Source organism: Dermacentor albipictus, chromosome 5, assembly GCF_038994185.2.
Source record: "Dermacentor albipictus isolate Rhodes 1998 colony chromosome 5, USDA_Dalb.pri_finalv2, whole genome shotgun sequence".
Taxonomy (NCBI): Eukaryota; Metazoa; Arthropoda; class Arachnida; order Ixodida; family Ixodidae; genus Dermacentor; species Dermacentor albipictus.
Window position 1 is genome coordinate 81,162,198 of NC_091825.1, and position 16,805 is coordinate 81,179,002.

Consider the following 16,805-nt stretch of genomic DNA (forward strand, 5'->3'; position numbering starts at 1 on the left):
CACCGCGACAATGGTTAAGTAGCAGCGCGCAGAATGGGGTCTTGTAAGTTGAGGATGCTAATCGCATTAAAATACTCTAGTTCATGACAGATAACAAAACACCATTGGTCCCATCATCGTATCTCGTAGCGACCCCCTTTCCCTTTTTCTTTATTTTTTTTTCCATTGCTTGACCTGCGTCAGCTGAGACACCTTAGCCTGTACAACAGACTAACGTTGGGAAGAAATCAGTGACCTACGTATATGTTACCAAAATTTTCAATTAATAAAAAACAAATTACTCAATCATACACGAAAATGTTTTGGTAAAGAATGTGTCTTAACTTTTTTTAATGTGTACGATGCATGCGCGTAAACTAACAAAACAGCGTAAATGCAAATACGCAGGTGGTATGAAAACAATGGATTGACAATTGCTATTTTGCCCTTGGCGTTTTATCAAGCGGTGACAGGCGAGGCCTACCCCATTGACACTGATGTTGAAAGCCGGTGTCCTGGGCGCCTTCAGGTTGGGGAATGCGTCCCTGTGGCGCACTGCGGGTGTGAATGGCGCGTGCGGCGAAGGCGTGCTCAACATCATGAAGAAGGGACGCCGCTGATCCACTCGGCTCTCCAGGAATGACAGTGCCTTGGCTCTCTGCAGCGAAACAGCAGCAGCAGCAGCAAGGTGAGCAATCGTAACAAATGCAGCTTGCGTTAGATCGCCAACTCGTCAAGCTTCAACGCTACCCCGGCTATGAATTGCGGAAACACCGTCGTTGCATTCGAAGTTGTCAAATATTTTTAAAAAATGCTTAAATCTTTGAAGAAAAAGGGAGAAGGTGTAGGAAGAAGGGAACATCTGCCGTGAATGCATAAATGAGCCGCTGAAGGCGAACATCTGTGTCAGTGTTGCCCGTTGATCACTATTATTGATATATCTTGACTTTTGCGAGACATAGCATCTAACAAGGTGCCTCAATAGAGTGACAGGTGGTATGCCCACTGCGTTAGCCAACCAACGTCCGCTGAAAGCGATTGTCTCGAAAGTGATCGACTCAGAAAGAGAGAGGCATCATCACTCGGCATTCCTATATGGACTGGCTGTGCGCAATGCTTATTTATTTTTATTTTTTTTTGCTTGGGTGAAGTAACGAGAATCGCACAATTGGCAGGACGTCGTCAATGGTACGTCCGACGCAGCCGCGATGACATCATTAGCGCTCACGGCCTATGATAAATCGTGGTCAGTGCAAGATTTGTCGAAAGCCTATGTGCATGTGACCGGACCTGTGACTGGGCCGCCTCTCACTCTCTCCAGCTACAGATCCAAGCAGTAGCTTCACAGTCACATATCTTGTCATTCGCACAGTGGCTTCGAGGCTCTTGACATTGTTTGTGTTGTACATGCCTAGCGAATGCCTTCGTCGCGTTCTTCTACATGCGCATAGAACACATGTGCACTTTGTAAATGAACATTCTGCCGCATGGTTAACAGTATTCTGGACATAGCAAAACAGCGCAGCGTGGATGGCAGCGAATCTCGGTAGTCTTTATAGCGTCCTACAGGGCTTTTTTTGTATTGCTCCCGTGACAGTGACTCACACGCAAATCGGACAGTAAATGGGGAGCATGCAGATAGCATTTTATGTTTCAATAAGGCCAAAGCCCTCCGTGAAGGCTTAAATTGTTGATATTATCTCGAATTTATAAAAGACAATTACCATGACGCAGTAATCATAATAATCAGTAAATTGTATTGGAGTACAACTGTGACTCTTGCAGTGCTTTCCAATTTTTACAGTCCCGGTGCATCCGTATATGCAAAATGCCATCGATTTTCCGTAATTTCATATTCCTTGCCATCTCCGACTAAATTTTCTTCTGCTCGGTATACTTACTAAGTTATTTTATTAGGTATCCACTTACTGGTTATGCGATTTATTCTGTCTATATACTTTTTATTCTTCTTTCTCACTATCTCAGCAGCGGGCGTTACGGTGCGACAGGCAGAGCCGATGCGTATGCTGTAGCGGCTTTATCGCGCACACGATGGGAGTACTTTTTTTCTTCTCACTTTAAATAAACTTATGCAGCTGTCACCTGTCATAGATGCCAGCTACTCAGCTCAGACGCCAAAAACGGGTTAAGAAAAGACACGCCATGAAGCTTAAAGCCACAGTAGGGCATAGTAAGCAGCCGTGGAAGTTTTGATGGGGAGGAAGAGGAACGAAAGGAAGAAGGCAGGGATGATAATCATAAACGCGTAAGGCTGACCGCCGTATGCTGGGAGAAGGGAAAAAGCAATAGAAAAATGATGTATATACGCATGGTGAGTTCGCGAATGCGCATGGAGGTTACCACTTAGTCAAAGGTGTTCACTAAGCTGTCGCCCTCAAAAAACGCAAAAGTGCCTTCACAGACTTGCATGTGGTGCGACGAGCGATGGGACAGTTGATGGAAGTCTCACTTGCCTAATCATTGGTGGTACTGGTTGCTATTGGTAGTTGCTTCATCTACGGAATCAATTCTGGCTCACCAGCACGTCGGTGAGGTAGTCCTTGTTCGGGCTGTCGCCATGTTTTTCCGCCGTGCCATTAACGGACAGCGTGTAGTTGTAGTAGACCGAGTTTCCCACCTGCAAGGCAGAGACCATGGCGTTCAGGACATGATACAAATCCGAAACCCACGCTGGAAAAAAAAAGACTAATACAACACAACTTCCTGCGCGGATAAATCTCCGTCATGCTGGCTGATTCCGTGAGCTGTATAATGTACGAAAGTTTGTAAATGTAGGTCAGGAGTAAAGGTGCTCTGGACATGGTTAATAGAGGTACCACTTTTCCTCCCTGAACTTTAGAGATAACCCTGGAGCATTCTTATCTTTGTTTTTCACTCATTCCCTATCTAACAGAAACTTTCCCTTTGGAGACGTAATCTCGATCGGTCGTTCTCGGGGACAGTTGCAGCTTCGCGTGGAGAAACGGCCAGCGCTTTGGCACGACGGGCTATACTTTTAATAGAATCGAGAACTGTACTCTACGTGAGAAGTTGACGAAGAGTGGACCGCTCCTTTCTTACCACCCACTTCCGCTGGCAATAGGCAGCCAACACGCAAATGCCAGTCGTCGAGAGAAAAGGAGACCGAGCACGTATAAAGACCTTCCACTGCACAGAAATTTTAATATGCCCTTTGTCTCTAACGACGAATAAAAATGTTAATTGCCAAAACGACACATTTGCCCACGGCAAAGGCTATCCTTCATAATTTTTATCCGAGATCCTTGTCTTTGCTTTACATGAACACATTGTTGCCGATACAATATCTCGCTTTAGACAATAGAGTTCAGTTGTGAATAATTTTCTTTTCATCTGTGAATCAACAAAATGAATTCGCGCAATTAATACGCTTGTTACAAACTTAAACAAATTAGACCGAATAGCACGTAACTTGCCTGTTAGCAATTATAATTCATTTACTGATGCCCGCAGTTGCTAATTATGCTATGTAAAAAATGCGTCTTCATTATTTTTTTCTGCTGCCCTCAGCAAAATCACCTCTTTTTTGTTAGCTGATGCACGTGTAATGCTGGCTCATGAAGTGCACGTATGATAAGTTTCTCCTAAAAATGCTCAAGGTAGCGCAAATCGGGTGGAACCAAGAGCACCCAATTCACGTGGATACTTGCCAGGCCGTTCCAGTTGGTCCACCCCGGAGGCACGTGCTGCACGCCGCCAGCCCGCCTGTGGCCGTACTATAGGGCGAAGACAAAGGAATCGGTTCAGTCGGTCACCTCCTCCTGCTAGATGCGCTAACAAAGTTCATGCAGGGAATATACCAAAAGCACCAGAACACAACGCAAACGTACAGACACTAATCAGAGGCCCAATTCACGAAGACTTTTTTGCTCTTGAGAGGAAGCTTCAGCTGGCGGTAGACTCCGCGATTTCCATATTCGAGTACATGTAAAACGCAGAAACGCTTTTATGAGAAAACCGCAGGACCGATTTGAATGAAATTTGTTGCATTTGAGGGAGAGAAAATTGAATTGTAATTAATCTAGGTGCAGAATTTAGATGCAGGGCCTCAGGTGCTTTAAACAAATTCCAGAAAGTTCGGGAATTTCGAAAAAAAAATTGGGCACGGAGTTTACACATCCGTAATTCCGAGCCAAAAACAAGCATCGCAATCCGGCCATACTGCATCTGTTAGGGCTTATAAAGCAGATTAATTCCGTATATTATTATATGGTTTACGTGAAATTGTTACAACGGTTATGAGCGTTTTTGCAAGTGTCACATACAAATTAGTTGCGCATTCTATAGCGATCGATGTGTAATACATCGATTTTGTACTTTATAGAGGTGCAGATTACAGAATCGCGATATTTTTATATTGCTAAGTTATAGAGTTAAAGTTAATACATGTTTTTTTTTAAATTTTGCGATTTCAACAACGTGTTGCTAAAAATTAACGGCATAATGTAAAAATTCGCATCGTACAGTCACTAGATGTTTATTTTTAGCCAGACGGGAACATTCGCTTCGCTACCCTACGCTGGGGACAGAGGGAAGGGGAGGTTAAAGTGACAGGAAAGTAGAGAGAGAGAGAGAGAACAGATATAAACACAGTCGGTCACTGTCACCTCATAGTATCGCCGCACAGCACAGTAGCACGTATAGCACTAACGACCTCATCAAAATCGGCGCAGTGGTTGCCGAGAAAGCTGATTTCTCGTTTCCTACCTATATAAATAGGAGCTCCCAAGCTAAAGTCTTCTTTAGGTGGAAGAGCTGGGAAGCTTTATGTACTGGGCTCCTCTGATGCGCGTATGTCCTCTGCACGCAACATAGGAGGAAGCAAAACTTTCACGCAGCCTACTCTAATGACGTCGGTCGCCCTCACCATTTACCCGCCGTGGTTGCTCAGTGGCTATGGTGTTAGGCTGCTGAGCACAAGGTCGCGGGATCGAATCCCGGCCACGGCGGCCGCATTTCGATGGGGGCGAAATGCGAAAACACCCCTGTACTTAGCTTTAGGTGCACGTTAAAGAACCCCAGGTGGTCGAAATTTCCGGAGTCCTCCACTACGGCGTGCCTCATAATCAGAAAGTGGTTTTGGCACGTAAAACCCCATAATTGAATTGAATTTGAATTGAATTTGCCCTCACCATTTAGGTTCGTTTCGTTTCTATTCCTTTTGACTATAGGATTCGCGAAAGGAGGCGATGTGTCTCGCCCTGTTTCAGCACAGTCTCATTCTTCTTGCCATGGTCTGTAGAGAAAACTCGTTCCTCGGTTACTTGTTGGGCTGCTCGCTTCACGCAGAGCAAAGAAAGAAGCTGCGCGCAACGTACGGAGTGCACTGACCAACAACCCTTTTTCCCGTCGTACTGTATACTTGGACCATCGCCTATGTCAGGTCTTGAACAGAGGGCGCTGAGTACTGTGTGTTAGCACTTTCTTATCACCGTATGCACGTGTAGTAAATCTTGGGACATACTAGGCATATATTTATTTATTTACTGCAGATTTTCAATAGGTTAGTTCCGTTGTGTTACATTGTATTCTACAGCGACGCTGTTAGTGTGACTATTGAAAGGCTCGAACACGTTTTATGCGTGTTTTATGCTTTATACGCCCTGAAGAAGCTGCATTATTTACCGAGTTCATATTTAGAGCGACTGTTGGGCAAGTTAGGACTGACGCGAAGGAGAATTTTGAAGTGTGTGAGTTGACTAGGTGCTAAATTAATATCAAACTCTCGTGCTTTTTGTGTTTGAAGGCGTTAAACAAAACGCTTAAAAAATCTTCCCCACCACCCTGCGAGAAGACAAGGTGAGAGAAATTCTGTATTCGTAGAAAACCGAGGCCATGTTTGAGGACGTACGGCAAAAGTTGGAAATGTGTAGCACAATTATTATATTTGTAGAAGGCACAATCGTTCCAGAGCTTTACAAGTGGCTTTAAAGGTCCGCACTGGAAGTTTTCCCAATGTACGAAAAAAAACTCAGCTTGTACCAAAATTGAAATCTTGAATCTTATGCGTGATGCGTGGGCAATGTTTTAAGCACGTCAGTTAATATAATTAAGCTGATTGAAAATATTATGTGGCAGTCATCAGCTCTGTTTTCCAGCGTACCTAAAAACTCCTCGTCACACCGAGTTTAGATTTAGTGAAAATGAATGGGCTGTAAGTCTAACGTGTAACGAAGCTTTGACAGTTATGGTTGAATTAGGAGCTTTGGAAACAATTACTGAATTGTTACAATTACTGAACAATTACAATTACGGCGGACGCATTTCGATGGCGGCGAAATGCGAAAATACCCGTGTACTTAGATTTAGGTGCACGTTAAAGAACCCCAAGTGGTCGAAATTTCTGGAGCCCTCCACTACGGCGTGCCTCATAATCAGAAAGTGGTTTTGGCACGTAAAACCCCATAATTTAATGTTTGCTCTGTTTTCGTTCTGACTGACCCTGTACTGACCAAGACCAACAGCAAACTTTCTTGATAAATCTATGAATTTTTACCGCGACGATTATCACATTGCTGCAGTGTTTACAAAGCCGGTACACGGCTACTCAAGTTCTTTGTACGTGTAATCCTGGGTCATTTTTGGTTCACAAGATCATTGTAGTGACGCCAGCTATATAGCACTCTAAAGTGACCCCGAACCCACCCTGCCCGAAGTTTCACCTTATTCAGCCCAGATTTACCCGGTTGAGGTATTTCCCGGCGTAGAAGGTCTCGTAACCCGACCGCTGGAGGTCCACGGCGAACGCGCTCCGCTCGGGCCCTCGCTGCCAGCCCCGCGAGCTGCAACCCCCGGACAGCGAGTTGTTGGAGACGCCAGTGTTGTGCGCGTACAGGCCCGTCAGGATGCTTGAACGGCTTGGGCAGCACAATGGCGTCGTCACATACTGCACCGAACAATTAACAACGCACTGTTATTTACACTGCTTTCGCATGCGTTCAACAGACGATGCAGCTCATCTCAAGAATTGCCAACCGACACTCTGGCATGAAAGAAGCCAACCTCATAAGCTTGGTAAAAGCCTTCGTGCTCAGCCGCATCACCTACATCAATCCGTACCTCTGCCTCAAAGCGGCTAAGAGAGAGGCAATAGAGGGAATTATTCGGAGGGCCTATAAACAGGCTCTTAGGCTACCTATAAGAACGGCCAACGCTAAATTGCTAGCCCTAGGTGTGCACAACACCCTCGATGAACTTGTAGAAGCGCACCTTATATCTCAATACGAAAGGCTAGCTCAGAGTGCCGCCGGGCGAAACATCCTCAATAATCTCCGCATCAACTACGAGTCGATGCAAAGCACTAAAGTAGACATTCCCCACGATCAGAGGCACCATCTCAATATCTCAATATTAATCCACTTCCTAAAAACATGCACCCCGAATTCCACAAGAAAAGGAGGGCGTTCCAAAGCCCTACATCAAGCGTTCCAAAGCCCTACATCAGATAATCTACGCTTTCAAAGGCGTAGTCTATGTCGACGCAGCAGAATACATAGAACGCAACTGTATGTCCCTTGCAGTGGTGGACTCCTCAGGTCAAATACGTGTTGGTGGTTCAATCCGTACCAGAAGCTCTGAAACAGCGGAAGAGGCGGCTATCGCTCTGGCAATAGCCACCACACATTGTCATTACATTATTAGCGATTGCAGAGCAGCAGTACGCAATTTTGCGAAAGGTTGGATCTCGGCTCCCGTAAAGCACATACTAGACACCAACCAACACCCACGACCAATCCAGATTATTTGGGCACCAGCACACTCCTCCTTACCCGGCAACGATGCCGCCCACACCAGCGCTCGAGGACTCGCCAACCGAGCACCCGGGCGGCTCACGCTAGGATCAGAGAGGGATCGCATGGCCAGTTTCCAGGAAATAACTCAGCACTACACGTTAGCCAGGGCAGTGTACCTGCCAGCACACAAATCGCTTATCAAGCGACAAGAAGTAGCTTGGAGATGACTTCAGACAAACACCTACCCCAACCCCGTAGCCTATCACTACTACTACCCGGACCAATACCCTAATACATGTAAACATTGTAAGAAAAAAGCGGATCTGTTCCATATTATGTAGTCGTGCTAAGCAGAAAATCACACAAATCACGAAATAAGTAATACTGAGCATTGGGAGGCCGTGTTGCTCAGCTCCGACCCTGACCTGCAGGCCAAGGTCATCAAGAGAGCTGAAGAAGCCGCCCGGGCCCAGGGGCTCGTGGCTGCCTAACAGCAAGGTCATCCGTCAATACCTTGTTTTCAAATAAAGTCTTTACTCACTCATTCTGCAAAAAAAATTCACACTGAGATGTCAGAAATATTAGGAGAGAAGTGTCTTTCTTACAGCACAGTAAAAACCTGGGCTTCTTGTTTGAAGATGAACCCCCCTGTGGGCTCCCCGCAACCTCAACAGGTCCGGCAACATGCGTTGCTGTGCTTAAGCTGATTCTTAAGGATGGGTGGATAGCACCAAAAAGATACCCCAGTTACTTGACATCTCCCGGTAGCGTGTTGGTTTCATTACTACCAATATCCTACACATGCGTAAGCTTTCAGCGAAGTGGGTACCAAAATGTTTGAACAGTGAACCGAAAGAGGAACGAGCTGAGGCATTCAGAGCTGATTTGGCCCATTTTGACAATACAAATTATTTTTTGGATAGGTTAGTGACCGAGGATAAAACCTGGGTCTACATTTATGACCTAGAAACCAAGGAACAGTCAAAGGAATAGCGTCACGGTGGGTCCCTACGACTGGAAATGTGCCGCACCCAGAAATCGCCCAAAAAAGTCATGGCATCCATTTTCTGGGACAAAGACGGTGTTCTTTTGGTAGACTACGTGCCTCATAGCTTTACTATAACCGGAGAGTACTACGTCAGCCTCCTGGAGCAGTTGAAGGAGGCAGTAAAGACGAAACCCCGGGGAAAGTTCACCAAAGGGACCCTTTGTTGCAGGAGAATGCACCTTCGCACACGTCCAAAGTTGCGACTGCCGAACTGAAGGCCCTGGGTTTCCAATCGGTCTACCATTCCCCTGTTCACCTGACCTGGCGCTTTCTGACTACCATCTGTTTTCTTACTCAAAGAAACACCTGAAGTGTCGCCATTTTGACGGCATTGTTGATGTCGAACATGGTGCTGAGAGCTTGTTTGACGACCTATCACAAGATTTTTTTCTGAAATGGATTAGAAAAGCTGAAGCAACCATGTAACAAGCGCATCAGTTTGAGGGGGGAATATGTTGAATAAATGTCTTCTTTCAAAACTTTGAATCTATTCTTTCTGTGCAAAGCCAGGAACTTTTCAGCACCTCGTACGTACGTACGTACGTACAATGTACAATGCGTCATGTACAATGTCAATACGTCATGTACAATGCGTATGTATGTATGTATGTATGTATGTATGTATGTATGTATGTATGTATGTATGTATGTATGTATGTATGTATGTATGTATGTATGTATGTATGTATGTATGTATGTATGTATGTATGTATGTATGTATGTATGTATGTATGTATGTATGTATGCATGTATGTATGTATGTATGTATGTATGTATGTATGTATGTATGCATTCATGCATGCATGCATGCATGCATGCATGTATGTATGTATGTATGTATGTATGTATGTATGTATGTATGTATGTATGTATGTATGTATGTATGTATGTATGTACGTACGTACGTACGTACGTACGTACATACATACATACATACATACATACATACATACATACATACATACATACATACATACATACATACATACATACATACATACGCATTGTACATGACGTATTGACATTGTACGTACGTACGTACGTACGTACATTACTTATGTACTTATTTACTTATTACTTATGTACGTACGTACGTACGTACGTACGTACATACATACATACACACATACATACATACATACATACATACATACATACATACATACATACATACATACATACATACATACATACATACATACATACATACATACATACATACATACATACATACATACATACATACATACATACATACATACACAATCTGTTCCACGAATATACAAAGTAGTATTCGTGCCCGCGGAGGCGTAAATCGCTTGTGGGCGGGACACGGCAAATGTCTATTCAGCATATACACAAAAGAGAGAGAAAGAGAAAGAGAGAAAGGGTACAATGTTACAAGGAATAAAAACCACCATAACAAATTTGATGTGCCGCACTTCAGCCTGTTCTAGAGCAGTCAGCAACAACCAGCCGATGATACTAGTGGCGTAAGAAAAGTTCTCAAGTTGATTGCGTCGAAAATGAAGTGTAGCATCTGGCGTGCACATTGCCGTCTCACTTATGTGTGCGTGTGCGCGCACGTATCCGCACACGTGTGTGTTCTTATTGTTCGTTCCGAAATGCTTGTACGAATTTATGTTGTTCACCTCTCACAGAATTTATACGTCCCCGAACAAAACTGCACAGAAAAATAAAAAAAGGAACGTTGCTCACGAGGAAGCAGAAAATCGTCGCTCACCGCATTGGCGAAAGTAACTCCACTGTCTCCAATGAGCATTCGTGTCCTCACGAGGGGTTTCTGCAAACACAGGTTAAAAGACGTGCTTTCACCGAGTTCTCGAGTCTCAACCGCGGCAGCAAAGCACAAAGCATTCACTGACTGGTCATGTACAATGCGTCAGGATTTATCGATGCCTGCTGCAGAAGAACCACAAAACACACTCCTTGAAGATGGCTGCGATAGGCAGTGTCGTGGTGGTTGTGGCTGTGGTCGTGGTATAGTGGTGGCTAAACACTCGCGCTCGAGGTTGGGCCCGTTTGACCATCTCTTCCAGTGTCACTGGGGCACGCAACCAAGCTATAAAAATTGGAGGACGCTTAAGCTTCGCCTTCAAGAGTGGGACGCGACAGCGTTCCCGTCGACCCGCCAAGGGGTATAAGACAATGCGCTACGGCACAGCAATCACTTACGATGCGCCCCGCATCGGACTTAGCGCCCACCTATCACGCGGTGAGCGTCGAGCAACGCAGCGTTTGGCGCGGCAACGAAACGTGCGCCTGAGCGAACGAAACGAACCAAAGAACTCGGTGTCTCGGAGGGGAAACGATCTACGCCAGCCAAACGTCGTGATCGGCACGGGCAGAGAGATAGATAGTAATCTAAACCGGAAGCACGGCGAAGCGTCGTCAGGGGAGAGGGAGTCCCGCGACGCGCCTGGCAGCGGTCCCAATGCGCGCGCGGCGCGCCTCCTGTCGGGGCAGCGCCGTACATTGAGAGGAGGGGGTCTTCTGTGTTTGCCGCAAGATGGCTCTGCGTGTGCGGAAAGCGCAGAAGAAATGCAGCGGAAACGCACTTCGCAACTCGTGTAATTGTGACTTCTGTACGTTACATGTTCATAATTACCGATATACACCGCAGTATAACTTTCCACGGCTCGTTTCGAAGGCAACACCGCATTCACTAGAGGCGCGTTTGCACCGCTTGGAAGCATCGAACTCGTGGCTGAGTGGTAGCGTCTCCGTCTCACACTCCGGAGACCTGGGTTCGATTCCCACCGGGCCAATCTTGGAAGTTGCTTTTTATTTATGAAGCGCCTGCCGTGATTTATCGCTCACGGTCAACGCCGCCGACGCCGACACCCGACGCCGACGACACCGGCTTTTCTGCGACACGAGCTCCTTAACGCTATCGCGTTAAAAAAACAACTGTCAAGAAGCATACACGTTCGCGTCACACTCCCCAGCTTCTCTCCTATACAGACACATCTACTGTCGTAACGCTTTGCCGAGCCCCAAACGTTGCTGGATAGTCGGCTGCCTGCAAACGTCAATTTCCGCAGTGCGTGGGACCTGCACAACCTTTTCTTTTTCTGTGTAATCTCAAGAAACGTGTTCGTTCCAGCATGGTTCCATGGGCAAGAACATAGAAAAGGCTGGGCCTCTCATGCGGCGTAGTATCATGAGTAAAGCTAAAGAGGACACGCGTCGTCTTAAATTCAGGTGTTGTAGGCAGGTCCAGTCCTAATTCGATAGCTTAATTTTGCTTCTTTTCGGCAAAACCACTTGGCTACTACGGGTTGGTGCGTCGAAACCGAAAACACCAAAATCATATCGTCCTGTGTTTTTTCACTGTTTTATTGTAGTCACCTAGCTGTTGCACTGTTCTCAATAAAACGAGCTAACTCAAAGGTCACCTATGTTTTGATTTAGAACAGTGTGATTCGTTTAACCTGGAGTTAATACTAGCAGCAAAGCGCTTATATTGCTTACCATCATACTGCCAAGCTCTAAGTCCAAGTCGTCCGTGAGGAAGAACAGCATGTTTGGTCTTTTCGTCTGCGCTTGGACATTTGTTCCAGCCAGGAGGGCAATGACTCCGATGAACAGGAAATGTGGCATCATGGTAGCGGCTTGTTGCAACGGAGGCCAAGTTCAGTCGATCGTTCTGGAGCTGCTTGAGGAAAAGCAGGAAGGCAAGGAGCTCTAGCATAAAGCTGATGCTTTTGTAACAGTGATGCTTTTGCAACAAAAAAAAATGCCTCATGCGGCTAGGCAGAGTCCAAAACTTTCAAAACTCAACAACTGTAGCTGGAATATGAAAAAATTTGGCACATCGGCCACTTCTGAAAGGTCGACTATTTAAACTTCGAGTTTTATCCAGCGCATAACTGCCGCTTTTCAACCATACCAATCTTATGCATATGTCTCCGGCTTCACATAGAGTCATGCAAATCTTATTGCAATCAAAGATTCTTGCACTCATAGTGATGGCCTGAGCTGAATGTCGAGGCCTATACGCCTCCGTGCTATGCCACGATACGAAAACTCTGCTCGCGATGAAGCTTGCTTATTCAGTACACTTCACTATTGCCGTTTGAGCCTCGTTGTTTTCATGGCGTCGGTATTTTCTCTGCGGGATATCTACATACTCTAGACAACCAGATTCGCACAGTGAAGTCAAATCCATGGATCGCATAACCAACAGAGTTGAAGACGGAGAACCTAGTGGAGTGAGGGGGCCTAAACAAGGAACGGGGCTCTCGTGCTCGACTCCAAATGTTTGTGTACGATGACGTGCGACGATGTAATACGTCAGCGTGCTCAGCTATACAGACATATTCAAGTAACAAGATGCATGGACAGATTGTTACATATTTCAAGTTCATGTGAAAAAAAGAGAAAGAAAATTTCTCAGCGTGAATGTTGCACGGCTGAAAAGCATAATCATCGTCGATTCACGAACTGCGTGTTCCTGGGCGTGTACACATTTCCACTTATCAATTTTAATTTCACCTTTGATGGCATGGAGCACTATTTTGGAACACTACTTCTGAGTGCTATTTTTTGAGCAGCTACGAAACTGGAACTCGTATCAATGACAAAAATTAAAGTTCGCAGTCTTACTTTTTAATTAACAACTCTAGGGAGCACACTGCTATTGTTATTGTAAAGCTGAAGTCAGCCAGAACTCAAGGCATATACTGATTTGTTCTAAAATTTTGTGATTAGCACCTGTTTCGCGATGTACCTGCTCAAGATGTGGCAACCCGCCATGGTTGCTAAGTGGCTTTGGTGTTGCGCTGCTAAGCCCGATGTCGCGGGATCGTATCCCGGCCACAGAGACCGCATTTAGACATGGCGGAAATGCAAAAAACACCCGTATGCTTATATTTAGGCGCACGTTAAAGAGCCCCAGGTAGTCAAAATAATCCAGAGCCTCCCATGCACTACGACGTGTCTCATAATCAGATTGGGGTTTTGGCACGTAAGAACCTGTAATCTAATTTTTTTCAATTTAAGATGTATGATAAAATAATTGTTGGCGCAGTGCATCCGAATCGCTTTTTGTCGCAATAATAAATAATATGTTAGCTGATGTTAGGTTATGCCTTGTTATTGCCTAAAAACAATTTTTTGAAGTAGTTGAGATGGCAACCAATTCATATTATTTCCTAGTTTTCATACATTACGGCATAGGTGCGTTTTGGGCTGCAGACTTGATGTATGGTTCAGTTCTTCAATACGAGGCATCTTTTTGCCTCATTCGAGGCAATTTGCGAGAGGTCGGTTGGTGGGTAGGAAAATTTCCCGTCTCACCACCCTTCAGACCTCATGTAGTAAAAAGAAACGCATGACCGACAGTGTAAAAGAACCTCTCTGCCTTCGAACATAGCAGCTCAAATGTTCTAACCACTATGGGCCGCGATCGCACGCATTCTTCTCGCGTGCCAAACCGGACTTGCTGTGTCAGTTTCCCGTGTTCTTTCCTCCTTATAGCTAGGGCTTTGAGTCGCTGCGTTACACTGGACCGTCTTTGGGATCGGCCCACACTCACCGGCTGTTTTCCTCGTAACAACTAACGCTACACAGAAACTGTGCGTCACTGTACCACCTCCCTGATTGGCCCAGGTCGAACAGGTCTTTAACGTTTCATCAACCAAGTGCAAATGCCATCGTCGTTTTAACACATACCACACGGCATAGTGATATGTAGTACGTATACGGTTGCATAACACGTGGTCGCTGATGATGTCGCTGCCTGTATTTCTCTCACTTAAGCTTGTCCAGTGTCTACGTGGAAGCCAACAATTGGCATGCCGTAAGCTCGCGTGGAACGGCCGCAGTAGAAGTCATGTCGTCGGCGTCATGCGATCGTCGTCACCATCGTCTTGCTGCTGTCGTCACACACCCACAAACACTCGCGGCAGACACAAACACGTTGGTCCACCTGGTAACGCGTTGCGTAATCTCGAACGATTCTGGGTAGCCAGCTACTAGAAAAATGCTCCGCAGACCATAAATTCCCATGGTGCGTGGAATCTGCTTCATTTTTTCCCTCCACGTACACTTTCTCTGTGTAATGTTATAATAAGTTCTGAACGCTTTGACGATTAGGGACAATAATATCTGCGACGGAACAAACTTGCAATGACAAATTAACATGAAGAAGGATAATATATGAAGCGCCAAGGATGTTCAAACCTTAGACGGAGCTTATGCATATTCGCTTACTTGCCCATCATTCATACCCCGGTTCAACTGCCTTTGTGGGGTCGTATTCTCGCTCTCTCACTTTAGGGGACATCAGATATAGTGCGCCTGCATTAGCCGAGTCGTAGGAAGCGTACGTGACGGAAGAAGTGGCACAATTGACACCAGCGTTAATTTTACGTTCTACAGTTCTTGTGTACAGTGACAGGATACTTGCCACTCCGGAGATGAGTCACACTCTATAGTTAGGCTATACGTTAGAGCTAAAGTCAGCGTCACACTAAGAATACTACAAGGAAATATCGCACTATTGTCTACTCGTGGCACCCATTCAGAGCTTCATTGACATTGAATTATGTGCAGTGCAATGGATTTGTCTGTACTTGGCTTCAAACAAGTTTTTAGTTTCATACAGTAACTTTACAAAGCCCCAGCACGATTACGCACAAAGGAAATATAAAAGAACTCGTTCACTTTTATTTCTGGCTATTGAACTACGCTCGTACAAGAAGCAGTGAAACATTTTTCAGTAAATAAATTAGTATATTAATGAATTAGTAATCGATTGTCTAAGTTACATAAAACTGAAAACTTGCTCAGTCATATCGATAATACGCTACTATGTGTATCACGTTAACCTCCCCGTATTTAAATTAGAGTTTGTGGGTGGCAAATCGAGTATCAGAAGTGACATACGTTGGACAATGTGGGGTTCACTAATATATCACCGCAGGTTCATTATGTGGCAGTGAAACCGAATTAGCGTCACATTTCTATCCCTATACTATTATCACGACATGACAAATTAAAGGAATTGCTTAAAATGCAAATAAAGAAAACTCTCAGGGTGCGTTTTATACCGCCCAACTATCACTAGATCTAAGAACACGAATACTCAAAAGCGTGGGTACTTATGTCACATCGAATTGCGAAACATCATTTGTTAGTTACGGACACGAAACAACAAGGAGCCACTAAAGAAGCCTCAGTGTTCTTTCTGAGCGAACACATGCGAAAATCAGAGAAATTGTTACCTTCCTGCGGTAGTTGAAACGACTGCCCCGCCAGATTACGCTTTACTAATTTCAGCATGAAACTCTACAGTGAAAATGTGCCCGAAAATGGTTGGTCGATCGAAAACATAAAACGTAAATTATATTTACTTAAATTCTGGACATTTATGTACCAAAAACCGCGATCAGATTATGAGGCATGCCGTTGTCGGGGACTATGGATTAATTTTGACCATCGGGGGCTCTTCGAGGAGCACGTTTAAGTTCATTCTAGTAACTTCCCTAGGAAACTCTATGTGGTCGAGAATGCAACCCAGTACGGCTCTGGCAGCGTTTGTTGAGTTTCTCTCTCGTGATCTATAATATAAACGTGCATGCAGCACATTGCGCAGTCTCGGATATGTTTGGAGCACTTACCCTTCACTCTGAGGCGGGCGTCTCGAATCGGGCAGCGAAGAAAGGACACCTCCAGAAGACGCGTGCGTCCCGCAATGGTCGTATCACCGACGTCCCGCATGATAAGGGCTCATCGGCAAACACTGCGGCGGCAGGAACATCGAAAAGGCCCGATACTTGCTATCGCGCGGGGACCGGCACCTCTTTCTCTCTTTTTCTCTCATCTATCGTAGTGCAGCTGTCCATATACGTTGGTGATTTCCTGCGATCTCGGCACTTGACTCGTAGCTTTGCTTCATCAACTGAAATACCGGAAGAAACCGCTTTGGTGGGATAAAGACAGATTTGCCTGACACGCGGAATTGCTATTTCAGCCCGCGT

The 16,805-nt window shown here is 45.3% G+C and overlaps 1 protein-coding gene and 1 long non-coding RNA gene across 3 annotated transcripts in view; one reads left to right on the top strand and one right to left on the bottom strand.

Moving 5' to 3' along the window:
- LOC135910791 (uncharacterized) overlaps positions 1 to 9,265 on the top strand; it is a 47,129-nt gene extending 37,864 nt beyond the window's left edge. The window contains exons 2-3 of the long non-coding RNA XR_011514504.1: positions 444 to 667; positions 8,969 to 9,265. This is a non-coding gene — a long non-coding RNA (uncharacterized lncRNA). The remainder of the gene's footprint in view (positions 1 to 443; positions 668 to 8,968) is intronic.
- LOC135910790 (N-acetylglucosamine-6-sulfatase-like) overlaps positions 1 to 16,560 on the bottom strand; it is a 32,769-nt gene extending 16,209 nt beyond the window's left edge. Inside the window, exons 1-7 of one of the 2 annotated variants that reach the window (XM_065442887.2) lie at positions 16,446 to 16,560; positions 12,295 to 12,475; positions 10,544 to 10,603; positions 6,701 to 6,904; positions 3,669 to 3,734; positions 2,519 to 2,617; positions 464 to 637 (exon numbers count right to left, since the gene is read on the bottom strand). In XM_065442887.2, coding sequence (XP_065298959.2) covers positions 464 to 637; positions 2,519 to 2,617; positions 3,669 to 3,734; positions 6,701 to 6,904; positions 10,544 to 10,603; positions 12,295 to 12,426 — 735 coding nt within the window. In that variant the 5' untranslated portion in view covers positions 12,427 to 12,475; positions 16,446 to 16,560. Of the gene's footprint in view, positions 1 to 463; positions 638 to 2,518; positions 2,618 to 3,668; positions 3,735 to 6,700; positions 6,905 to 10,543; positions 10,604 to 12,294; positions 12,479 to 16,445 lie in introns of both variants that reach the window. The other variant, XM_065442888.2, reaches the window with a different exon arrangement.
- Positions 16,561 to 16,805: the final 245 nt, after the last annotated feature.